The 14707-nt window shown below is 44.0% G+C and overlaps 1 protein-coding gene across 1 annotated transcript in view; it reads left to right on the forward strand.

The window, feature by feature from the left end:
- The window catches only part of SNTB1 (syntrophin beta 1), a 118115-nt gene that overhangs the window by 100081 nt on the left and 3327 nt on the right, over positions 1-14707 (forward strand). Inside the window, exons 4-6 of the mRNA XM_030011629.2 lie at positions 4527-4666; positions 11406-11602; positions 13397-13587. Coding sequence (XP_029867489.1) covers positions 4527-4666; positions 11406-11602; positions 13397-13587 — 528 coding nt within the window. The remainder of the gene's footprint in view (positions 1-4526; positions 4667-11405; positions 11603-13396; positions 13588-14707) is intronic.

A 14707-nucleotide genomic window follows, 5' to 3' on the forward strand; every position in this document is an offset into this window, starting at 1 on the left:
GGGTCCTCTTTGAAATATTGTTTGCTACGTATCAGAGGAGTTAGTTACTCTTTAAGGGTACATTGCAAGCAGTGGTCTTAAGCACATGAGCCGTTGCCAGAAAGCCAGCAGGAGTAGTCGTACAGGTAGCGTTGAGCTTGCTACGTCGTTATTTGCAGAGTCAGTCCTTCAGACTGCAGGTCTGGCCCTAAAGCAAAGCCTGGAGCGATGCTGCCCCACCACTGCAAAGGCATCCAGAAGCAGCCAGAGCTCAGGCGCATCCTTGGTGCGGTGGGGTCTGGTGTGTCCTAACGCTTCCTAACCCTGCATAAGCCATCTGCTTTCTACATCAAAGCACTTTGGGTCTTGTGGGAGCCAAAGGTTGATGGACAGGTCTCCATGTAGCTGCTGAAATACAGCAGCCATTCTTGCGCAGTTTTGTCCACCTTCACATTTACATCTGTTCCTGCTGTGTGTGTTACAGCACCACTTGCATCCCCAGCAGAGACCGTGGTGTCCATATGGAAATGCAGAGCATTTAGACTGACTTTGCAGAGGAAGCCTATGGCCGAGCAAGATGTGAATGCAGGTCTCCTCTGGTGTCATCCAAGGCCCAGCCATCGTGGTGTTACACGCAAAAAAAATCAGGTTTCATCCCTGCCATACATGTAATATTTTCTGAAATTGGAAAGGTAAACCAAAGAGGTGCATACAGGAAAAAGTGGGGTTTGCACTTCATGGGGTGAGTATATGAGGAGCAAAGAGGTTTGCGAGTAGCAAAAAGGATGCTTCACCGCACTTCGGGTTTTTTTGTTAGAATATGTTCTCCCTTTTCAGCTTTGTACTTGAAGACTTTGATCTAGAGGCACAGTGTGTCTAGGAAAGAAAAAAAACCAAGTTTGCTGCTGGTATAAACATTTACAGCTTCATTGACTTGAAGTGGAATTTCACCTGGGAATATAAGCAGTGACCTCAGCTGAGATGAGCAGAGCGTGGAGAGAGGGCACTGGTACTTGTTGCTTAGAGTTACCTGAACAGTGCCCAGAAGACCAGCAAAAAATTTGCTGATTTGTTTTATTGTGGTGGGAGGTTTGAGGAGTACTGATTTTTCTTTTCTCTAGTTCATCTAGATTTGATCTAACATTTTTGACTTTGAAGAAGAGTTGAGTTTGAAAAGTTTTTTAGAGTGGGTGGAGATTTTATTTGTCTGCAACACAGATCAATGCACTTGGAATTGTACGTGCAAGTGGGAACTGGAGCAAAGAAACTGTAGCACAAGTGCCAGAATTCTGCAAAATTCTGGCTAAGAAGCTGGCCCTAACCGTCGTCTACAATGGTGCCTCTAAAATCTATCCCAAATGATACTTAAATTTACTCTTAGAGAAGTATTTCATGTTATCTTTATGATAAGTCAGATTTTAAAACCTTTAAAACTTGAAAAAATCCTTCACTTAGCTGCCTGTAAGCAGCATGGGTTTTGCTTTTGTTTTGTTATTTGCTATTATATTCGTGCTTGGTGCGACACTTGCTTGATCTGGATTAATTTCCCATGATGATTTGTTCTTAATGTGCCCTGTAGGCTAATGGTGTATTTGCAGCCTCTCTTCTTCCTTTGTAAAATTTGCTATTATCATTTACGGGACAGTGTGTTCTCTTTGACACCTTCCAGAAATGCCAACTGCCTGTTGAACAGCACGGCATCAGCCGTTAAAGCCTGATCCAAACCCCAACAAAATCAGGGAACAGTAACACAATTCAAGGTTTTTAAGGCAAGGCAGTATCTTTTATTAGATCAGCTGTTACAGCTGGAAAAAAACAGACAAGCTTTCAGGCACACAAATCCTTCTTCAGGTCTGGAATAGCAGCAGTATTGCTTACACCAGCATTCCTTAGCAGTGAGACAGCTATGGTCCCAGCAAGGTTTAAAAAAATGTGTTTAAAAATGTGTGTATTGCATGGCCCTTCTTACTGGGGAGGGGCTTCCTAGCAGGACGCAAGCAAATATTGTTCTCCTCTCTCCCCTTCCCAGTATACACTGCACAAACAAGGGATACATCCTACAAGGAGGGGTAGCATAAGGTCACTTATATTTGAGAAAAAGTCTTCAATACCTTATGACCAAGCCACATCTCCGTAGTCACCCTGCTATTGGGAAGGACTGGGGCAAAGCTGTGGGCTTTGCTGTACGGGTGGTGACCGCAGGATCCGTGCTGGAAATTCTGGCTCCTGATGCTTAGGGCTGTCCAGCAAGTAGTTGTGGGACCAGCTAGCAAAATGAGGTTTATTCCCTTTCTTGTGGTTGCTTTACAGGGAAAAGTGTTTCCCAAACTTTCTGGAGTCACAGTTGACTGACCAGCCACCTAATAACAAAGCTTGTGATTGAAAATGCTACACAGGCATGATGGTTCTGCAGAAAAGCTGTGAGCAATTTCCTGTAGTCTTTGGATTGCTTGTGGTCACAGAATAGAAAAAAAAAGAAGTAACAGCCCAGTATGCTGCCTGCTTACTCCTCCAGAGTATGGATCTGAACATCCTGCTTTTTCATCCTATGATAGCCTTCATATTTATCTTCCTTTTTCTTTTCTGGAAATCTTCAGAAGTGTGTACTAAAATCTTTCAAATTAAAGAACACGGGCTGGTGCTCAAAAATTAAATGTTAACATTAACCGTAACATTTATTAAATGTTAACATTAACTGTAACATTTACTTCTATATTCCCATGCTAGGAACTGGGGTGTTAGCTGTAGTTAATAACTGAGGTATTAAGAAGCTGAGGATGCTTTTTGCTCATATGAATATTCCTGTGGTACACGGGCTGCGAGAACTCTGGATTTTGCATTCTTTCTGAAGTGTATTAATAGGTGTATTAATTATGCGTCTTCTCTATTCAGCCCTATTTGAAAGTGAAAGCTTGCATTTCAAGAAACTGTCACCACAAGAAAATTGTAAATAAGTATTGACACTTCTGAAGAAATTAAAAGGATGAACCATTCATGACTTTTAAGTTGATTAACACACAGACATGAACAACCAATGAGCAAGTAACATTGTAAACAGGAATATGATTATTGGAAAAGCTTAATTCAGAAAGAAAAATAACTCTTAAAAATTATGGAAGCCAAAAATCTTAGTTTAAGATCTGCTTTGGGCATTGGTGTTCCGGTGCAAAGTTATCTTGCAACTGTCTTTAAAGTCCTTAAAAGTTTAGAAATTTAGAAATTTGAAATCTGTCTTCATATAAGATACAAGCGTTTCAAGTGTGGTTCTCAGTCTGAATCCATCACTTAAGACACATCGTACTTAAGGATTGGAATCACCATTTCTGGCTGTGCCACTCCCAGCCTGGCCAACCTTTGATTGATCCCTTTTCTATGTTTCTCCACCCAGTGATGTGCCCAGTGACACATGCCCATGGCAAGTAGGCTGGCATCACCCATAAAACAGCCCAGACAACTGCTTCTCTTTTCCAGAGAAGGTTTTAATGGAGGAGTCATGTAGACAACCAGATTCTCTGGTGAATCTCAGAATTTGTTACATTCCCTTTAGTACCCAAATGAGGTGTTTGGGTTTGAAAGCATGTCTGTGAGTGTTACTGCCTAACGGGGTGTCTTTTTTTTTATACGCACCAAAAGGAAAATGATGAATTTGTGAAAGAGAAGAGCTTCATTCTTACTTGAAACTAAGACCTTTTCATATTCCCATCTATTTGAAGACACTTCTATGCTGCCAGAGTAGAATAGGTAAAAAACAGGATCCATACTTGGTCCCCATAACAGTAATTGTGTAGCCATGTGGACTACCACATGGCTAACCTGCCAAATACAATTCCAAGCCTGGATTCTACAACCAGGAAAGGGCTCTGATGCCCCAGTCTTTAGACGTCTTTAACAGATGGGTTTGAAATGTGGATGCAGATCTATCACTCAGTCGATGCTTCAGATCAACCCCATGTTTAAGTTGGATCTCTTTGTAAATTGGCACTTGTAAAACTGGAAGAATGGTATGAAGGAAGGAGAAGCAATGAAAACATGAACTGCTGAGGAAAAAAGCATCTGCTCCCAAACCACTATTTTTTACTACCTGACACAATTCTTTAATAGTGATGATGTTGCAGCTTCTTTTCACTCCTGGAAATAGAAACAGCAGCAGCAGTGTCCAGTGCTCAGGTTAATGTGCCAGCTATGCATGAATGGTGCACGTTATAAGTACGCTTTTAAGGTCCTTTTGTGCATACCACAGCTAAATAACAGCCAGCTCTGTCTCAGTGTTCTTCCACTACTACATTTATGGAGTAGCCTGTAGTAGGGGAAGGCTGCAAGGAGGGCTAGAAACAGCACTGCTAATGAGAGCAGCAGATGTCATTGCACTTTACTCCATTTCTGCTGCAGCTGGTTATAAATTCAGGTGGGAGATACCAAAAAGCCAAAGAAGTAAAACTCTTTTTTGTTCATTATCTTGTCCAGGACTTGACAAGTTCATATCATTGGGCTTTGCACGATGGTAGCTTTGTCACTTGTTGTTTCACCGAAACTTTGCTCTCTTTCAGGTGCCAGGAGACAATGAGAAGCACTGGAAGCCAGTGTTAGTGGTCTTGACAGAGAAAGACCTCTTAATATATGAGAGCATGCCACGGATGAAAGAAGCTTGGTTCAGCCCTCTGCATACCTACCCCCTGCTAGCCACCAGGTACCTGTGCTTTTTTATTATGGCCCCTTCAAGAGCGGTGGGAACAGCTGAGTCAGCCGGGAACAGGTGTAGCTGGCGCATAGCTATATATCACACTAGAAATGTCATGGTTTGAGAAGCAGATTCTTCTTCAGTGGGCTGATGTGCTCACCTGAAATCCTCTCTTCTCCTCCGTCTCAAATTCTGGCCAAGGCTAATGGCCAGAAGCATACCAGATGGATTATGGACGCAGCCATTTGGCCTGGATCCAGAGGCAGGAGTGCTGAAAAAGCCAAAAGCTCGATCTCCTGAGATTTCTATCTCAGTGTGCAGACCTGAGGGCTTGGCAAAGGCGCTCAGATTTCCAGCTGCTCCTCCAGGCTGAAAAAAGTGAAATTGTTGCCCTGAGTTGGATGTGCTGGCGTGGCAGTTCTGCACCACTGGTTTGGGGCTTTTGGAGGATTGCACGTGTGATGGAGACACTTAATTTCACCATGGCTTCTGTTCCTGCTCTGGCAAATGAATTCCTGGCTTTTTTAGCTTAAAATGGTGAGCTTAGAAGACACATTCTTGAATCTAGGTTGGAAATAACCATCTGCATTATTTTGAATGTATCCATCAACATTAATTCAGAGAGAGCTTTCCCGTGGTTGTCTTTGTGCAGTGGAAACTGTCTGTGCTTCTTGATGTGAATCTTAATCACGTTTCTCTGCCAGTATGGTCAAAGGGCTTGAGAAAGAGCTGCTGTTCCATTGTTTTGGCCTTGCTACAGGCCTCTATTATACCATTTTCAATGAGTTCTCATTCAGAGGGGCTGGTTGCACATAGGCAAAAGCAGTGGGGCTCTTACTGCACTCTCATTAGTTAATTTTTGTTCTTGGTCTTTTAGTTCTCTCCCCAAATGAACTGAGGCTTTGCTGCTAAATTAGTATATTAAAAAAAAAAAAAAAAATTAAGTCGGTGAATTACACTGATGTTTGTTTTGTCCCAGTCTACCTACCCATGATGGAGTTTTCAGACTTTCTGGGAAGCCAGCTTCTGACTCATTCTTTGTTACCATAACGTGAGGCGAGAGCCCCAAGCTTTGTAGCTTGCAGCCTGCCGTGCAGTGTGGTGGTGAAGGTTGACAATTCCAGGTGACAATTCCCAGTGAAAACTGGGTAAGGTGTTGGAGCCAGAGGCTGCATCCAGGTGTGTCACTAAGCCTTAAGAGCTTGTGAAGCAAGAGCACCCCAGCAGAAGGTGATGCTTCTCCTCCCCACTGCTTCGGGGTGTAGTTTGTCCATGGACCCGAGTCCTTGTCCTTAAAGTGACTCGACATTCTGCAGCACACCCTTCTCCTTCATGTCCACACGTCGTCACGTGTAAAGACAGCACTTTGGTGGGCATCGCCAGCCCACATCATCAGTGACCACCAATTTACTGCATCAAATAGTCTTAAGTCCTTGTCTTGGAGGGCCTGTTACTTAATTACTTTTTCTCAGGAGTTCAGATTTGATAGCAGACCAGTTTGCCTTGGGTGGCGATAGTCATCTCCCTGTCCGATGGGATTCCTGTATGAGTGGAGGAGCATCAGCCTTCAGGCTGGAGGGGAATGAGAAGTTGCTCAGCACAGGTGTCAGGCTGCTGAAGGGTCTTTACAGACTGGGAAAATGGTCTGTAAGAAAGACAGGATGCGGTTCAGAAAGGACAAGTGCAAAGTTCAGTGCTGGGGAATAATCAACTGTGCTGGTTTGGGGTGGAAAATGAGTGACAAGGTAGTTGTTCTGCCAGGAAGCACCTGGAAAATACAGACAATCATCTTGGGTTATAGCAGAAGTGTTGTGTGTTGGGCAGGTGTAGTAATCCTACCTAACTACAGAGCATGAGTAAAGCCTCAGGTGATACACCGCAATGCAAATGTAAGACCTCGAAAGCACTGTCAGTAGGGTAATACTTAAGAAACCTTAGTTATTTAATCTAGAGAAGTCCGTGGAAAACACATCAATAGTTTTCAAGTATGAAGATGAGACACAAGGAGGACAAGGGAGCATGTTCTCCAGGTCCCTGCTGCATAGGGGAGATTTGGGGTAGGTCCTGGGAAAAACTTCGTGTGTGGGTGAGGTACTGGATTAGATTCTCTAGGAAAGGTGTGCGATCCTTATCACTGGGTACTTTGAAGGACAGGTGACACTGTAACCTTCAGGAGTGTGTCGGGACAGTTAGCCCTGCTCTGGGAAGCGGGATGTGCCGGGTGACCTCCTGAGAACCATTCCAGCCCCATCTCTGTGATTTCTTACTAATACAGCTGTGAATTTAACACTCAGGTAAAAAGACAGCAGATATAGAGAACTTGACATTCAGAATGGAGTCGCAATCTGATAAATACATATAAATACATGAATCCCCAAGGTGAGCAGATTACATAAACTGACAGATTCCCTAAATCATTACACCTACTGTTTGGGGTGATTTTGATTAAAACCCTGCAGGATCCTGGTTTTATGACCTGTCACACTGAGGACAGTTATACCAAAAAAATACACAGGGTTTGCTGTTGGTATTGACTGCTGTGTTCATTCTCAGTCAGTGATTACCTTCCTCATGACGGGTTTTTTAATCCCCTCTGTGCATTGATCAGTGCAATTTAGAACTTTTCACCTGGAAAGTTTGCAGACCACGTGTTGTAATCTTGGCTGCTCCCATCTTTCAGATTTTTATGAGTCCTTGGGAAAACATTTTTGCTTAGCTAATGCATATTTGAAAAGCTGCTGAAACTGGAAAACTTCAGTGCCAGATACTGTACAGAGTCATGCTTAATCTACCCAAGACGTAATGAGCAGAGAAAATTGGCAAGTGGTAGAAGGATTGCAATCTTCTTACAGTATTTTAACAGCAGAATTTCAACATGCCCTTTTTGTTTGTTGATAAGTTTGCCTTCAACCTATGGGTGCTATTAAGACCTAAAAATACTTTCCAGTCAGTCTTTCCCAGCTTTGTGTGGAATATAAGTAATAGCTCAAATAAAACTGAGATCAGGAGATTTAAGTTGTTCCTTTAAATCTCTGCACCAGGAGGCACAGCAGCTGGCTCATAGCCCTGACTCCAAGGACCTTTTTGTCATAATCTCTGTTTCAGTGTTTCCTTATACCTGAATAACAGTGCCTCCCTCCAGCATGGGAATGGGGCTTAAGTAATTACATCTTAAATGTTTGCAATCAAATTCCATTATCTATCATAGCCATATATGAAATGAAAGGAAAAAAAAAAGCAGCCCACGTTGGACTCTGATTAAAGATCAGGTAAGTAGCTTTTGTGTAAACCTGAGGTCTGTAACCACAAAGTATTAAAGCAGTTTGATAGTTAATGCCATGGAAATTTGGGGAAGGAGTTTGGGCACCGATTAGCCATCTGTGCAAGTGGGCAGAGGGGCAGGCGGAGAGCACTGGAGTCCCCAAGCACCCGAGGGAAGGTGTATGAGGTGCTGTGCAAGCTGTGCAAGTTCTCTGCTCATCTTCCCGGGGCAGTGAGAGTGGTTGTGGCTCCCTCCATGCAGAACTCGGATGAACTGAGAGCATGTGCATAGGTTTCCAAAGAGTACAGCCATTCCAGAGCAGATTTCAAATGCTAAGTCAGGGTAAGGTGTGGTTTCAACGTAAGAAAGGTCAGATGATAGTGGCTTTCTACTAGGTAGAGCTGCATGACTGTTGATGCACTTGTATCATTGTCTCTTCTGAGATAAATCTCAGTCTCTTCTGAGATAAATCTCGATTGAGCAGCTGAATGCTTGCTTTGAATGTCAGTGCTGTTTTCACTGTCCTTTTTGAAGAGGCCATTAGATTTTGCTGTTGCAGTAAATGGTTGAAACTCTTTTCATAGCATTAGGATGAGAAGCAGGTCCCAGTGCATCTCAGCCAGCACCAGCACTTTAGGTTGGACTGCACCCATCTTGCTATCACATGTTTGCAAAGAATAATGCTAAAACAGTCCCCAAAACATAGGGAGACAAGGGAGAAATTCGAGAAGATTAGAAGTGCCTCCCTGGCTCTCTGGAGCATGCCAAGAGTTGCATTTTACAGCCGCTGCCTGTTACATATGTACGCGCTGTGCAAACAGGCTCGATGGTGACCAACCTTCTCCTGCCCTCTCGCGGCTCTGGCTGCTCCAGGGAAGCATGCTCAGGCTCCGGCGTGCTCGCAGGCATCTCTGAAACCTCCACGGAGCCCAGTAACCTTCAGGGGGTGTGGGAGACTAGTACCAGAGCCGGCCCCGGGGTGCCTTTTCGGCTCTGCGGTGCAGCATGCACCACGAACACATCCGAGGCTGCGGTCAGAGCGATGGGGAGGCGGGGGTGAGGGGAAGCTGTCTGTGAAGTTTCTAAGACTATTTTTTGCCTCTCAAGGTATTCTTGTGGTCTTTAGCATAAAACATCTTTTATGTAAATCAAACAGCTCACGTGAATGCAGCTTTATTAAAGCTTGGGAATCCTTTGACCTGTACCCAAATACATCAGTACTGACAGCTGGTACATAAACACTATCAAATGTTCCCCTGCATATTTGTCTAGTTCATATTTAACTGCATGATTTTCCGAAGCACGATCTGGAGTTGTATGGTAGAAAAGGATTTTAAAGTGAGACTGAATTTTTAATAATGAGGGTATAAAGGAAATGAGAAGGCAGGCTAGAAACAATGTTCATGTTGCATGTGTCCACATACTTTAATTTGTAAAGTACATCTTCATTCTATCTATATGCTGAAAAACCTACAATGCCAGTGCTATGGATAAAGCATGAAGATGTAGGGGAGTGGGGGTTGGATTTGAAAGGAAATAAAACATTGGAACCATCTGTCTGTCACACATTCAGTATCACAAGTATTAGAAAACAATTTTTAGCACAGCTGATGAGCACTGCATAAAGGAGAAGGGATGACCCAGGGAAAAGCTGGAATAGCTTTATTTTTACTGACAAACTTCATGTGATTTTCCAGGCTGCTTTCCCGCAGTCGCCCCGGTAGCAGAAGGCAGCATGAGACCGGTGGCCGTGACTGGCCAGGGACAGGCAGCAGCAGAAGTCACTGGAGATTTCAGTTCCCAGTCTCCTGCCTTAATTATCAAGATGCAGCTTCCCCTCAGAGTTTGCACTTCCTAATGCCAAATGAAAGTGAATTAATGTTTTTGGGCTGTTTGTTTGCCACTGACTCCCCGACTGCAAGATCTGCCCAGGGTGCAGTTAGGAGACCTTGAGTATCAAAGCTGAGTGGGGCATTGACGCAGCCCTTCTAGAGGCAAAAAAAGCATTTGGGGAGGGTGGTGGTGCCTCTTTGGAAGAGGCTTTCCTGCCCAGACATGGGGCAGGGCAGCTCTGACCAGGATACTCTGCATCTTGCCTCCTGAGACCTCCTGGGACTATGAAATCAAGGCGGATGCTTAAAATCCAAAGAAAGTTACCACAAACCTGAGCATGAACAAATCTTGCAAACCTTCTAGCGGGGTATGAAAGAGGGATGCATCTGTTTGGCACAATGTGCATCCCAAATGTCAGCATGGAATGCCAGGGGATTGGGGAAAATTTCAGATGCCCTATGGTTAGTGGTTTAATAACTGAAAAGCTAAAGTTGTGCTTTTTCTTTCCTTTCTGCTTTTTTTTCTCTACTAAATAAACATCTCTGATGGCATACTTCTACAGTGTCAGCTAACAGGCAACTATTCTTTCAGATGCAAAACAATAATTTGAGGGTGAATTAGCATTCAGCAGATGATTGGTATAATCTAATGTTTTATCCTTCAGCACAAATATTCTACTACCATGCTACATACTTACTTTATAGTCTCATATGAAGTATATTGTTTGCCTACAGAAAGGGAAACAGGAGACACAAGACAGAAATAAGGTTTTCAGAAGAATTTCATTTTGTGACTCCCTCTGAGGGTTAGTCTCTGGATCTCAGAGAGCGATGAGCTCCTCTGGCTTATTCTTTCCAGCTGAATCAGTGTCATGTCCCTGAGTGAATTCTGTATTCACTGTCCACACTTCTGCAGGGAAAAAAAACACCAAAAGGGCAGTCTTAAAGAAGAATTAAATATTATGAGGTGTTGATTTTCTCACTCAAAAATATTCCCTGCAATTAGTGTTTGCTCAGATGAACAAACCTTTTTTGGTCACAGGAGATCGATCAGCTGTTGATGCCAGGCAAAAAAATGTTAATTGCAGCAAAATGTGAAAGAATTTCAGATTACAAGTAGCTGCAACATTTTGCATTTTACAGGTTCCTTATGGGAAAAGTATGCACAAGACAGTACTTCAGCCTGTGCATATTTTACAGAACTTCTTACTTTATCCGGCAGCATTTACTGTTGAGTTTGTCTGCAGATGTTTAAGCTTTATGGCAAATGTCGCTTGACAGTGAAAGTTGGAGTCAGCTGCCTTATCTGAGCGAGCACTTGTAGCTGTGGACCAAATGCCATCACCACAGACCAGTCAGTGATTTCGCTCGCTTCCTCATCCAAACGGGTGTTTTGTACAATTCATTAGGAAATTTTAAGACATCCCCATCATCACCTGCATGTCCGGCTGCTTCTGTACTCGCTGCCTTGGACCTTCACTCTTCTGAGTGTCACTAGGAGTCACTTTAGGCTCAAATACAGAGGAGATGCCTGTTCTCATGCTCTGAACCACAAGTGTTTAGGAATGTATAAAGCAGAGCTGTGCTCGGGTAGGGATTTTGGCACAGTGTGCTCTGTCAGCGTGATAATCCAATGATGTGTTTTCAATTGCAGGTTGGTCCATTCTGGCCCAGGAAAAGGCTCACCTCAGTCAGGGGTGGATTTGTCTTTTGCAACCCGTACCGGTACAAGGCAAGGGATTGAAACCCATCTGTTCAGGACAGAGACTAGCCGAGACCTCTCACTGTGGACGAGGAGCGTAGTACAGGGCTGCCACAATTCTGCGGAGCTCATCACGGAAATCACCACATGTGAGTAACGTCTGCGGCACTGCCTCTCCACACCTCCTCGTGACACTCATGGGTAGCTCAGGCTCCTTCTGCTAGACGTGATTCATTTAAAAAAATGTGCATATTTAGGACTCTGTGTTTAAAATATTGTCCCCTTGGTTTCTGAGCCAGTCCCAGCTGGTGCGGTACCTGTGGCCTGCGACACAGTCACTGTCTTTCTGACTTTTGGTCTTGTTTTCGGCATGTTGTTTCAGACACAAGTCTGTAGTCAGCCATATAGGGCTGAGTGTCACAGAGGAGTGATCGTCAGAGGTTTGTCCAGAAACCCACAGAAAAGAGCATTTTTCCGAGATTGAGGAGACTCCTGAGAGCCTGGCGGGAGTTTCTCCTGCAGAGGGAGGAGGCAGACGAGGACTAGCACATTCACAAGTGTGAATTGGTCATTTATTCACCCAGCTCTGCACACTTGAGAAGAGTGAAAAAAATACAAACCAGTCCAACAGCCACATTTTGATGGCTAGTCATTTCCCTCCCTGAGCATCAGGGTGTCACTTCTTAGCACTTCTGTACATGCAAAATCAACTGGAATGAAAGTAATCGGCTGCAGATGCTCTGGGGTGATGCCCGGTTCGGCGAGGTAGCTGCTAGCCTGGGGAGGCTTTGAGGCTGTGCCTTTCTCTTGAGTGCCCCCGGGATTTGGGAGTCCTTCCCCCGCTAGCCCTACAGCTGGTGGGGCTGTTAAAGTTGAACGTTGTCTCCCCTCGTTGCCTAAAAACGTGAGAGCAAGAGCCAAAGCACAAATCCGCTCCATGACCAAGGGCAGCTCCGATTTCCTGAAGCCATCAGGTGCAGCCACGTGCTGCTGAGCTGAGGGACGCCGGGCCGTAGCCTGCCAGGCCCCGTGCCTCGCGGGGAGCCCAGGCGGCTTTGCGAGGGCCTCCGCTGTGGAAACCAGCCGGACGGTTCAGTGGGGACCACCTCGAGGGCATCTCCATCTCCTCGGCCCAGGGACATGGGTGCCTTTCTTTCCAAAACAGGAGGAGGGCATCAGCCCCTTCGTTTATCGTGGTGCTTTTATCCCAGTGCCAAGGACCCTTCTTGGCAGAACTGTTCAGGGGAAAGTAGTGGAACAGAGAATTTGGGATGTGAACACCTGAACTCTTCATTTTTTAATTTGGATCACGGCCTATGTTTCTGAGCTGAGGGGAAGATGCAGACTTTCTGCTTGCAGTAGCTATTATATACAATTATCTGGGCCCTTTTTCAATTACCACGACACTAATGAGGACTCAGGAGTGTCTTCATCTTTGTCAAAATACTTTAGGGAAACCCTTTACAGCTTCTAATTTTCTCGTGTGTTGTGCGCCGCATTTATTGATTCTGGCTATGTCTGTCAGCCATGAGGAGAAGAGCAGCTGTGACTTTGTCAAGGTTTGGAAGGAGGAAATGCCAGCCTGAGCCTTCTTAAACTTCAGTAGATTGTTTTTGTGTCAGCATGTAGATGTATGCTGCAACATGAAGAATGCAGCGAATAACTGAAAGGCCTGACACCACTACTGCTACTGCCGAGCACAATTTTAGTCTGTGTGTTTACACCGTAACTAACAAACCTTGCTTGGACCTTGCACAACAGAAAGATTTCTGTTGTTTTCCCAAATCTGCAGGTTTACAGTTAGAGCATGATTAGCCCAGTTTTAGGAAAGGTTAGTTTCTGCAAGTAGTGTTGAGATCAAATGTAAAATGCAGATATCTGCAGCCAAATAGAATTTGTTGCTTTTAAGAACATTACAGACTAAATTTTGTTTCCTTCTTCAGCTTGCACATATAAAAGCCAGGAGTGCCGTTTGACCATCCATTATGAACATGGATTCTCTCTTACAACTGAACCGCAAGATGGTGCCTTCTCTAAGACAATTGCACAATATCCCTACGAAAAACTGAAAATGTCCTCAGATGATGGGATAAGAATGCTTTATTTAGACTTTGGAGGAAAGGATGGAGAAATTGTAAGTACTGTGTTTAGCAAAGGGATGCAGGTTACCATCCCTTTGGTGTCCTTCAGGCCGTGGGGGTGGAGAAGCACTAATGGAAGTTGGACTAGATGATCATTGTAGGTCCCTTCCTACTGAATATTCTATTCTGTTCTGTTCTATTCTATTCTAAACAGCTGGTCAGTACCAGGTTCCAGTACCAGTATTTAGACACTGTTTTCTAGTACAGCATGACAATCTGGCTTTAGAAGGAAATAAACTAAAAAGAGAGAGAAAACGGTAAAACCATGCAAGGAGCGATTAAAGATTTCTTACATTTAAGAACAAATTGTATCTCTAAATAGCCAGATGTTAGAATTTTTGTATGTATCCATTTAACTTTTTAAATGATTGTGGGTGGAAGAACTTAAGAATGAGATATTATTAATTCCAATGTACACATAGGGACTTTTTGTTATGACAACAAGCTACGTTTTATTTTTCAACATCTAGTTGCTGAAAAAAATTGAAGACTACAGATGTAGTGCAAACTGTCTGCTTAGGCCTCTAAGTTAGCTGTCACAATGCCTAAAATAAGATGCTTATTCCTACAAGCAGTTTAGATACCATAAATTATGCATGTAAACATGGTCTTTCCTGCCAAATTTTTTCAGCAGTTCCTGAGCACGTTGGGTGCCTAATTCTTCACGTCACCTTTGATAACATATACTCTGTGAACTGCTTATTGTCGGGCGTTCAGAAGGGAATTTGTTACTAGCTCTCAATAAAGTCGACTGGTGGAAAGGCAAATCTGGTTTGTTTTGATGTGAACCTACTGTTGAACCTGCTGGTCACACTGACAAGTCTGTCATGCTTAGCAAGCATGTGGTGAGATCATCTGAACTGTGGCTGTGGAAAAAAAAGTCTCAGTTCAGTCTCGCTGCCAGCTGTGTGAACAGAGGAGCAACCATGCAGCATCAGCTGAAAGTGCAGTATCCTGGCTTCAGCTATGACCAACAGCAGATGCACTACGTATTGGACATAGACCATCTGACCACCATCCCTGGTCAGAAACAGAGCCTGAAAAGATGGAGGGGTTGAACCTCTTGGGAAACTGCTTGCAGCATCTGACTCCATTTTCTGCAGCTTACCCAGG

Source organism: Aquila chrysaetos, chromosome 4 (assembly GCF_900496995.4).
Source record: "Aquila chrysaetos chrysaetos chromosome 4, bAquChr1.4, whole genome shotgun sequence".
NCBI lineage: Eukaryota > Metazoa > Chordata > Aves > Accipitriformes > Accipitridae > Aquila > Aquila chrysaetos.